We start from the raw sequence: 11,881 nt of genomic DNA on the forward strand, positions 1-11,881 counted from the left end.
AACTAATGTATTTAATCCAAGAAATGTTCTTGAAACCAGCTAGACACTTTTATTTCTCATCATCACCTCATTATATATGCTTTCCCTGCCACCCATCCCTGATTCTAGAGAGACATGGTAGGGACTTACATACCTGCAGAGTTATATAAGCCCATGTGAGCAATGCATTTTCAAATCTCGCATGCTGCTTTCCTAGGAAAGAGTGATCACCCCCTTTGAAAATCACTTCAAATGAGTTTCTATCATTATTGGGATGGTGTAATATTTTGGGTGTGTTTAGATAGAAAAAAAAAAGCCAAAAGCCCTTGGCTTTGAGTTTGACTCACTATACAATTTTTCACTGTTTTTCTGTCCCTGGTGCCCAATTGTTTATGATCCGCAGGCAAAAGAGATTAAAGCAAAAAACGAAATCAAAACCACTTACTAAGCTGTGCCTCTAAATCTGATCTCTAAAGGGTGGCAAAAGAGCTACTTGTTTGTTACCTATTTGCCGATTCTTTAATTGTGATGAAAAGCCTTGGAGGCAGTGCACTCAACTAAGATAATTTCTTTATAGTTCTTGTAATTATGGATTTAATAATATGTCCAGTAGAAAATTAGAAGCAGAAAGTAAAAGGTCTATGCAGTTAGAATGTTTTTAGTTCCTTGACATATCTGTCTGTGAGTAAGTAATGCTTCTATTCCAAGCTGATTGAGAAGGTAAGCTTGTATGGGCATACTATCAAGACATTTTAATGACACCAAACATAAAGAATAGTAATTAAGGACTAATTATTAGCATGAGCAACATCTATACACTGAAATGACTTCCAATTCCCCAACTGCCATTGTTTCCTTGTCAACAGGAAGATACCATTCAGAGGGAAGGACACATGCGATGGGGGGAAGGCTTTGTGCTGGTCTATGACATTACTGACCGAGGAAGTTTTGAGGAAGTTCTCCCACTTAAGAACATCCTGGATGAGATAAAAAAGCCTAAGAATGTGACTCTTATCTTGGTTGGAAACAAAGCTGATTTGGACCACTCCAGACAGGTTAGTACAGAAGAAGGGGAGAAGCTGGCCACCGAATTGGCATGTGCTTTTTATGAGTGTTCTGCTTGCACTGGAGAAGGAAACATCACGGAGATATTCTATGAGCTGTGTCGAGAGGTGCGTCGCAGGAGGATGGTCCAGGGCAAGACAAGGCGACGAAGCTCCACCACACATGTCAAGCAAGCCATTAACAAGATGCTCACTAAAATCAGTAGTTAGGTGGCTCTGTTCTTGAAAAGACCCTACTGAAGTGGGTCAGGTAATTAGAAACACTTTCTTGCCCATTTTTCCCCCTTCTTCGTCTCAAAATAAAAGAAAATACTCCATTCCTTGTTCTGACATTGAGAAATGTCTGGACTTCCCATTGTTCCCAGGTCTTCCATATGTTGAGAAGTTATAGAGTGTTTTATGCGATTTTAGTGCTGACAATTTCTCCCTTTCCTGCTTGAATAAGATCCACTCTATTGCTGTCTGAACCTGTAATCACCAGAGATTATGAAATGGCTGGGTTCATATTAAGCTATTTTTAGGCATCCTCACCTTGCTTCAATAGGTTGAAGGCTTTTCAAAGGCATTTTGAAATTCCATTCCTTGTCAAAGACTGCAAATGATCATCTTAAAAGTGTAAGATAATAGAAAATACAATAAAACCCCAGGAAGAAAGCTGAGATACTGGAGCAGGGAGTAGAACCCTAGTTCCTATTTGAAATGAGAATTTTCTTACTTATCTTAAATTATCTAGTTTTTCTTTTAGCCCTTATTCTGCCCTTATTCAAACCTGTTGTCACAAAGTTTTCCACTGTAGTAGAGTTCCATTTCATTTTGAGTGGGTTCTCTCAATGAGCTCTTGATCACTGTACTCTGATTCTTCTGTCGCTTCAGTAAGATTTCATCATAAGAGAGGCAGCAGGATACTTCAATTCAGATCCTGCTGAGCTATTTCTCACCAAGCCCAGGGCAATGTAAAGACATTAAAAGTTTTTTTCACCAAACCCTGATTTTTATTGAATGCTAATAGAGGATTTAGAATTAGAGGTGTCTGATTCATTTATCTCTCCACTTATCATCTTAGCAGAAAGACAACAGTCCAAAACACAGGAAAATTAAGAATGAAGCTAAACTACCCTTCCATTGGGAAGCCAAGGATTTAATGCTAGGCACAGTAAGAAAAATTAGCTTCTGATTCATTAAATTGGCTATATGACTTCTAATATTTTGGATAAATTAATTCACTCAGAATTCAGAAAAGAATGAGTAATTAAAGTTCACTATACCTGGATAAATGTGTGTAAAACAGATCCTTATATTGTGAAAGTACAGTCTGTAACTGATAAAACTTTATGATTTTTTTCCCTATTATGCCCCCACATATCAAGATTTGGGCACTTTATTTTAGAAGAAAATATATATCTTTTACATATGTGTGTATTTATAAATGCATAGATATATGTATAAAAATTTGTAAGAGCTGGAGGCTTTAATTCACCAGTGCATTTGGACAACTTGGTGTAACTATTTTATGTGATCCAATAAAAAGCATAATTTTCACATTCTGTCACATCCAGCAGTCTTTCTTGTGATAACATGAAAAGTTTGTAATTTTAGAAGAGACGAGTAGACAATCAAATTGCAGAGTTGACAAAGCAGTGCATGTGATATAAAAAATAAGCTTCCATTCATAATAATAGCTCTTTTGGTAGAATGCTTAGGTGATATTTTAGGCACTTTGTGTATTATCTCATTGAATCCTCAAATACCCTATGCAAGAGATATTGCTCTGATCACAATTGCAGGGATTAAGGTATTGAGCCCCAAGAAAAAATGATTGCACAGCTATTTAGTAGGTGGAACAAGGATTTGAACCCAGAGGGACAATGTGACCATAGAGCCCATACTATTTATTATCCAATACAATTTATTAGTAGACTGACATATAGCTCTTCTTCTGGAGCTGTGGGGATGAAGACAAGGAAGAAGAAAATTTAGGGAAGATTTGCTTCACTTATGCTTTCATTCATTCATTAGGAAATATTTATATATAAGTTGGGCATATAACTTAACACAATTTATTCCATTTGTTAGCGTCTTAGCTGAGCATTGAAGAATACATACAAGCAACTCAGGAAAGAAAGATGGTGAGAATATTCTACCCAAAAGGAATAGCATGGAACCAAAATAAGGAGACATGAAAGGTCACAGAGTGTAGTAATTAAAAGCAATTGAGCCATTTATATCATTCTTTTTTTTTTAATTTATATCATTCTTAAGGAAAAAAAACCAGAATGGAGAACAGAGGGAAGGAATTAAAAGAAAGAAAAAATAATAAGGCATTTGGGAATAAGAAAAAATGTCAAAAATGCATAAAACTGAAAATTTAGGTAACCAAATATTAAAGGTTACTTGGTAGGTAACCTGTGATTCATTTTCAGTAATGTCCATCTAGACAGGGTATAGAAGGGGAAAACAGAGTAAAATTCTTTTCTAAATGTTACCACCTTCTAGAATCACAACCTCTTTCACTGTCTCATACCTATACTTGCAGATGAATCTCAGCCAGTTCTTATAAAGAGCAAGCTCCTAAGGAGAGTGAAATACCTGGGTGCTATTTTGGGTCAAACACTAAGGAAATGAAATTCACAGTCAACAACACCAGCAACTTCCCTAGACATATACATACAAATCCAGACCTGTTAAAAATTCAAAGAACCACTGGCATACGTGCCAACGAGTAATTACAGAAGAACATGAGATTGCACAAATATAAATTAGTTATTCCTCTCATGCCTCAGGCTTCTCCACAAACAAAGGTTATAAATAAGTTGGGGTTTTTTTTTAGAATATTTTAATGCTGGAAACCTGTGTGTTCTTGAATAATGGGTTGTTATCACCATATTACCACTACCAACATTTGCTGTTTGTAGTTGTTTTCCTTTTCTTCAAAAAACTTTATTTCTAAATATTGGGTTTGTATTCGTATGCTTCACAGCACTGAGAGAAGGAACCCATAATTCAGGATCTTCCTTTCAGATAACATGTATAATACACATACATAGATAAACACAATATTTGGGGTTCAAAGTAGAATACCAACTAAGATTTCTTCTTAAATCAGCCTGTGTCCACTTTGAAGATTATAAGAAAGTGGTCAGTTCATTGGGCCAGATTTAATCAGAATAATTTTGAATTCAGTTGTCCTGAGCTTATTGGGGGATTCTGAGGAAAAAAATGACATAAATATATTTTCTCCAAAGATGTGAAATGCTATGTTTAGCATACATTTATGTCTGTTTTTGAACTGTCTGTTCTGTTTCATTGGTGTATTTGTCTATTCATGCTCTAGAGCCATGATATTTAAAAATTGAGTCTGATAATATGTTAAAATAGTTCCTATTAGGTATCAAAATTAAGAATAAATGTTTTGGCTTGGGTATTACTCTGCTTTGATACTATACAACTGTTCTAAAATGGAATTTGAAGGAAAATTTGCTGTTTATGCTTTGAAACCAGTACCCTTTTTTTCAGCTTTATTGAGATGTAATCAACATGAAACATTGTGTAAGTTTAAGGTATACAAGACGATGATGTGATACATATATATACTGTGAAATAATTACCACAATAAGATTCATTCATATTAATCACATCACATAATTACCTTTTTTTGTGGTGAGAGTATTCAAGATTTACCCTCTTAACAACTTTCAAGTATATAATACAGTATTGTTAACTGTGGTCACCTTACTGAATATTAGATCCCTGGAACTTACATTTTAAATGAAAGTTTGAAGATTTTGACCAACATTCGTACATCTCCCCCACTCCTACCCCTGACAACCAGCATTCTATGATCTGTTTCTATGACTTTTTCTAGTTTCCACATATAAGTGAAATCATATAGCATATGTCTTTCTCTATATGACATATTTCATTTAGCTTAATATCCTCAAAGTCTGTCCATGTTATCACAAAAAACAGGATTTCCTCCTTTTTTTCTGGCTGAAAATATTCAAATATGTGTATGCATGTATTAATCTCACTTTTTAGAAAATCCATTTATCCATTGATGAACACTTGTTTCCACATCTTGGCTACTGTAAGTAATGCTGCAATGAATGAACATGGGGGTCCAGATATCTCCTTGACATAGTGATTTCGTTTCCTTCTAATATATACCCAGAAATGGGATTGATGGGTCATATGGTAGCTCTATTTGAACTTTATTGAGGAAATTCCATAATGGCTGTACTAATTTGTATTCCCATTAATAGTGCACTAGGGTCCACATCCTCACCAATACTTGTTGTCTCTTGTCTTTTGGATAATACCTTTCTAACAGGTATGAGGTGATATCTCATTGTGGTTTTCATATGCATTTCCCTGATAATTAGTGATGTTGAACATCTTTTCATGTGCCTGTTGCCCATCTGTATGTTTTTTGGAAATTTTTCTATTCAAGCTGTTTACCCATTTTTTATTTGGATTATTGTATTTTGTTATTATCTTGCTCTTGAGCTATATGAGTTCCTTAAACATTTTGGATGTTAATCCTTTATGTGAAATATGACTTTCTAATATTTTTTCCAATTCCATAGGTTTTTTTTTCTTTCTGTTGTTTCTTTTGCTGTATAGAAGCTTTAAGGTTTCATGTACTCCCACTTGCTTATTTTTGCTTTTGCTGCTTGTGCTTTTGGTGTCATATCCAAAAATTCATTGCCAGGATCAATGTCAAAGAGTTTTCTCTATGTTTTCCTTTAGTTTAGTGGTTTCAGGTCTTACATTTAAGTTTAATCCACTTCAAGTTAGTTTTATCAGTGGTATAAATTAAGGGTTCAATTTCATTCTTTTACATGTGAATATCTAGTTTCTTCAACACTGTTTGTTAAAAAGATTTCTGCATCTAGGGCCCTTTTACAATCTCTCGGGGCCCAGATTGCAATTTATCCTTCCTGGTTCCTTGCCAGCTTCCTGTGATGCAGGTGGGATAGAGATGATGCCTAGTATATAGGGCCCTTCCAGGACCTCCAGGGACACAGAGGGGAGTGTCTCCTACAGAGTCCCTGTGGCAGCAAAACTGGCCATAGACTGGATGGGATAGACTGGACCCCAGTTATAGGGCCCTTTCACAATCTGCAATCTGACCATATTTGGTGGGTTTTACCTCCAGAGTCTCCTGGACCACAGTTGAGAGGGGCTGGAGCCTGTTCACAGCCATGTCAGGGTCTGTAGGTGTCACTGAGGCCTGTATGTCTATTACACAGGTGGGTGTGACTCCTCCTGGGTCCCTTAGCCTATGGTGCTGGTGACAGACTTAACACCAAATAGGGCTCTAGCTGAGTTCTCAGATATATAGAGCCTGTTTCTGTGTCTGTAGCTGGGATTCCAGTTGGCAAGTCGGCCACAGGCTTGTGAGCCTGTCTTCTCAAAATGTCTCTCCTCAGTCTTTGACCAACTATGGTTTCAGAATCTCCTACCTGGGCCTCAAAGTCCCCACAAAGGCACTTTTATCCATGAATAAATGCCAGATTTTTATTGTTGAGGGTAGAATACATGTGAGGAAGGTCTTATTCAGGCATCTTGCTGATGCCATTCCTAAACAAGTTAGGACTACTAGTTATTTGGAAGCTGAGCTTCATTTGCATGATTGTGAATGAAGCAAGATTTACTTTGCTTCAGTAGAGATAGATTTTCATTTTTAGCGTTAAAAGTATAGCATTCATCTTGCCATGATGGAGTAACAGATAGGAAATTTACCCTTACATATTAAACAAGTAGAAACAATCAGGCAAAATACTTGAAACAATGGTTTTCAGACTTTGAACAACAAGCATTCCAGTGGTCCCTGAGAGAAAGGAAAAAAGTGAGGTAAACTGAAAGCATGCCAACTTACTGCCAAATGGCAAATTGCAGGAAGTAGTGCATACGCAGACAGAACCTGGCAGTCTTACTGAATTGAGGAGACAAAAATCAGTTTGAGTAGGCCAAATTGTAAGAATTTTGGGGGTAGAACTTCTGGAAGGAAAGGAGCTTTACAGAGTGAAACTGTTAGAGATCTTTAGAATGTTTCCCTTTAGTCTTAGGTTGAGTATGGACTTTCTCATGGTGAGAAAAATTCACTTGAGGCTGAAGAAAAAAAAATACACCCCCCAAAAAATAGGCCAAAACTTGGGGAGTGTACTTAGGGCTAGGAACAGTTTGTATTTCCACTGGTCAGAGTAGAAAGATGTTGTAATACTTAGGGCATCAGGTAATACACAAGATCTCAAAAAGATATTGTATTAATTATGACTATAAACTAGTCCAAGACCAGGCTTCTAAGTATCTGCCCCAGTGAAACTTAAAAGCAAGTCTGAAACTTTTTAAAGTGAGTCCAGGTAACTTGATTTTGTACTAGAAACGTGCCTCATACACTATAAATTGTTAAAATCCTGCACCCAAATGGTAAGTTACAATGTCAGCATCCAGTTGAAAAGTAGCATGAGGGATGCCTGGGTGGCTCAGCGGTTGAGCACCTGCCTTTGGCCCAGGGAATGATCCTGGAGTCCCAGGATCAAGTCCCACATCGGGATCCCTGCATGGAGCCTGCTTCTCTCTCTGCCTGTGTCTCTGCCTCTCTCTGTGTGTCTCTTATGAATAAATAAATAAAATATTTTTTAAACAAAAGTACCATGAATGCTAAGAAACAAGAAAATATGACTCATAAATAGGAACAGAACAAGAAATGAGATGATCACATTAACAAGGAGCTTAAGACAGCTATTACAAATATGCTTTATATGCTCAAGAAGATAGAAAAAGACATGAGCATAATAAGGACAGAAATGAAAGGTATAAACAAGGCCCAAATGTAACTTTTTAAAAATGTTTTAAAGATTTTATTTATTCATGGGAGACACACAGAGAGAGGCAGAGACATAAGCAGAAGGAGAAGCAGGCTCCATGCAGTACTTGATCCCAGGACCCCGGATCGTGCCCTGAGCCAAAGGCAGATGCTCAACCACTGAGCCACCCACATGCCCCCCAAATGTAACTTTTTAAAAAAGATATGTATTTTCGTATTTGAGGGACAGAGAAAGCATGAGCAGGGGAGGGACAGAGAGGGAAGGAGGAGAGAATCTCTAACAGACTTTGCTGAGCACAGAGCTTGACATGGGACTTGCTGAGATCATGACCTGAGCTGAAATCAAGAGCTGGATGCTTAACAGACTGAGCCACCCAGGAGCCCCCCGAATGTAACTTTTAGAGGAAAATAAAATATCTAAAATAATAAAACACTAAATTGGATTAACATTAGATGAGACCCTGAAGAAATGACCAGTGAACTCAAATGATGACACAGAAATACAAACAATCCAAAATGAAGCAGAGAGGCAAAAAAAGACTAAAAACTCAATAATGAAGAAAGGATCAATGATCTGTGAGACAAAATCAAACAATATAACATCCATAATAATTGGATTCCCAGAAACAAAAGAGAGGGATGATGGCACCTCAGGAATAAAAAGCAGAGGAATCCATACCAAGAAATATCAAAATCAAATTCCTGAAAAGCAATGATAAAGAGAAAATGTTTAAAACAGCCAAGGGTTAGGTGGGGAGATGGAAACACATGTGTACAGTGGATAAGAGAGAAGAATGATCAGGGGCATCTGGGTGGCTCAGTAGTTGAGCATCTGCCTTTGGCTCAGGGCATGACCCCAGGGTCCTGAGATCCATTCCTGCATCTGGCTCCCTGCAGAGAGCCTACTGCTCCCTCTGCCTGTGTCTCTGCTTTTCTCTGTGTCTCTCATGAATAGATAAATAAAAATCTTTTTTAAAAAAAGAGATAAGAATAATCAAATATAATTATATTATTTGAAGGTAGGCACTCCCCCCACCCCCAAAGAAAAGAAGGTAGGCAGTGAGGAGTTGAATGACAACATTGTAAATGTTAGAACAACTTGCTAAACTACAGACCAATAGTCCTCATGAACATAGAAACAAAACTCCTTATCAAAATTTTAGCAAATCAAGACCACACACACACACACACGTATATATATACATGCACCATGATCAAAAGGGATTAATACTAGCAATTGTGAAGTCGGTTTAACATTCAAAAATCAATTAATGGGGGACGTCTGGGTGGCTCAGCAGTTGAGCATCTGCCTTCGGACCAGGGCGTGATCCTGGAGTCCCTGGATCAAGTCCCACATCAGGCTCCCTGCATGTGGCCTGCTTCTCCCTCTGCCTGTTTCTGCCTCTCTATGTCTCTCATAAAGAAATAAATAAAATCTTTAAAAATTTTTTTTAAAAATCAGTTAATGTAATTCACAATTTTAACAAATGAAGATACAATCTTACAGTAATCTCAATGGATTCACAATAGTATTTTTATAAAGTCCAATACCAAATCATGTTGTAAAAAAAAGAAAAAGCCTAAGTATTTCCCAGCAAACTAGGACTAGAGGAGAACTTCTTCACTCTGAAAAAGAATAGCTTCAAACTTTTTGAAGTTAATATGATACTTGATGTTGAAAGACTGAAAGCTTTTCCCTGAGAAAGGGAACAAAGCAAAAAAAAAAGAAAAAAGAAAAAAAGAAAGGGAACAAAGCAAATATGCATGTTCTCATCACATATACACAGCATTATACTATTATAGCTAGTGCAATAAGGTAAGGGAATGTAGAAGTAAATAGTTTTTATTTGCAGATGACATGATCATTTGCATAGAAAATTCTAAGGAATCTACAAATAGATGCAGAGATATGCCATGTCCATGGGTTGGAAGACTTAATATTGTTAAGATGTTACTTTCCTCTAATTTGATTTATAGATTCAACAAAATGCTAACCACAATTTTAGCAGGCTATTTTGTAAGGTGGACAAGCTGATTCTAAAACTGATATTGAACTGCAGAGGGCCTAGGATAGTCAAAATAGTTTTTGAAAAGAAAAATGTTAAAGAACTTATACTGCCTGATTTTAAATGCTTTTTATAAAGCTATAATCATCAAGATAACATGTTATAAGAGTAAGGATCTAATAAAAAAAATCTATGGAACAGAACAAATCGAGAAGTAGAACTATCCTGTAAGATTGATTGATTTTTGACACAGGTACAAAGATAATTCAGTTGAAAAAGAATATTGTTTTCAACAAAGGATGCTAGAACTATAACATATCTGTCTGCAAAATAAATAAACATCAACTCATACTTCCTATTATATGCAAAATTTAAATTCTAAATGGATCTTTGACCTAAATAAAAGAACTATAAAACTATAATAAAATAAAAGAACTATAAAACTTCCAGTAGAAAGCATAGAAGATTTTTGTGACCTTGAGTTAGGCAAGGATCTCTTAGAGCACAAAAAGCACAAATAAAAACTAAATTAAAAAGTTGTTATTTTGAGAGACTTTAAGAAAATGCAACAGCAAGTCAGATGGGAAGAAAAATATGGGAAATACATATCTCACCAAAGATGTATATCCAGAATATATGAAGAACTCTTAGTACTCAAGACAAATATTCTGGTTAAAATATTGGGCAAAAGTTTTGAATAGGTAAATCACCAAAGAAGATATGCAAATGGCAAACAATTACATGAAAAGATGCTCTACATCATCAGACGTTAGGGAAATACAAGTTAGAAGTACAATGCATTATCTGTACACACCCACTAGATTAGCTAAATTTCAAAAAAGACTGATGATACAGATATTGGTGGGGATGTGTCTCATACATCACCAGTGGGGATGCAAGATTGTACAGCCAATCTGGAGAACAGGTTGACAGTTATTATAAAGTTCAAAATGTACTTAACATGCAACTTAGCAATCCTTTCCTAGTCCCAAAATAAATGAAAATCTAGGTCCACATGAAGACCTATCTGCTAACATTACAGCAGCTTTATTCATAATTGCAAAAAAACCCCCACAAACTTGGCAACAACTCCACTTTCTATCAATGAGTGAATGAATAAAAAACTGTGGTGTATCTACACAATGAAGTGCCACTCAGCACTAAACACAGGAAACTAACTGCCTACCTCTCAAAGCATTACCCTAAGTAAAAGAAGCCAGGCACAGGATACTCTATATGATAAGATTCCATCTATACAAAATCCTAGAAGAGGAAAGCAATAGTAAAAGCAGATCTGTGGTCATCGGAGTCTGAAAGTAACAAATAGAAATAGAGCATTGGGGGATTCAAGGGAACTTTCTAGAGTGATGGAAATATGATATATTATAAATGTAGCAGTAGTTATATGACTTATACACTTTCTTAAACATTGTTTTGTAAATGTGAAATTGGTTCATTTATTATATATAAATTGTATCTCAAAAATGTGGATTAGAAAAAGAAACCTATCTTTTATTTGGGAATTCAGCAAGGAGATCAAGTCAAAGAAAGCCTTCCCGAAATCTATTTAAAACAAATGCCTAACATCTCAGAATAGGTTTTTCATTTGCATCTTTTCCATTCTTAATAAGCTGTCAATATTTCATTTTAAAATGATAGTTTCATTTAAATTCTCCATGCTACTATACCATTTCAGGCTCCCTGGCTGAAGTACCTCCAATCAACAGAGATACATTGCAAGTGAACATTCCATTCTATGCTAGTGAATCCAGATATTATTGCATTTTTTTCCTTAGGAACCGGTGAATGAGCATTTGGGCTTCCTGAGTTTGAGAGTGTATGTATGTGCATGTGTCTGTCTATTCCTGACATGTTTTATGAGAGAAGAAAATGGTTTATTCTATAAAGGAGTAGTTTTAAGAATAAAAACATCACTATTTAGTAACCTAGGGAAGCACTTAACAATACTTCTTGACATTCTTTTATGGTTTATGAGATCCTAT

General features: G+C 36.1%; 1 protein-coding gene across 6 annotated transcripts in view; it reads left to right on the forward strand.

Annotated features, from left to right (window-relative positions):
- RERG (RAS like estrogen regulated growth inhibitor) overlaps nt 1-2,582 on the forward strand; it is a 113,804-nt gene extending 111,222 nt beyond the window's left edge. For all 6 annotated transcript variants that reach the window (XM_077870951.1, XM_077870953.1, XM_077870950.1 and 3 more), the window contains one exon: nt 846-2,582. In XM_077870951.1, the coding sequence (XP_077727077.1) occupies nt 846-1,253 (408 nt within the window). In that variant the 3' untranslated portion in view covers nt 1,254-2,582. The remainder of the gene's footprint in view (nt 1-845) is intronic.
- The last annotated feature ends 9,299 nt before the right edge of the window (nt 2,583-11,881 follow it).

This window comes from Canis aureus, chromosome 25 (assembly GCF_053574225.1).
Source record: "Canis aureus isolate CA01 chromosome 25, VMU_Caureus_v.1.0, whole genome shotgun sequence".
In the NCBI taxonomy this organism is placed as follows: Eukaryota; Metazoa; Chordata; class Mammalia; order Carnivora; family Canidae; genus Canis; species Canis aureus.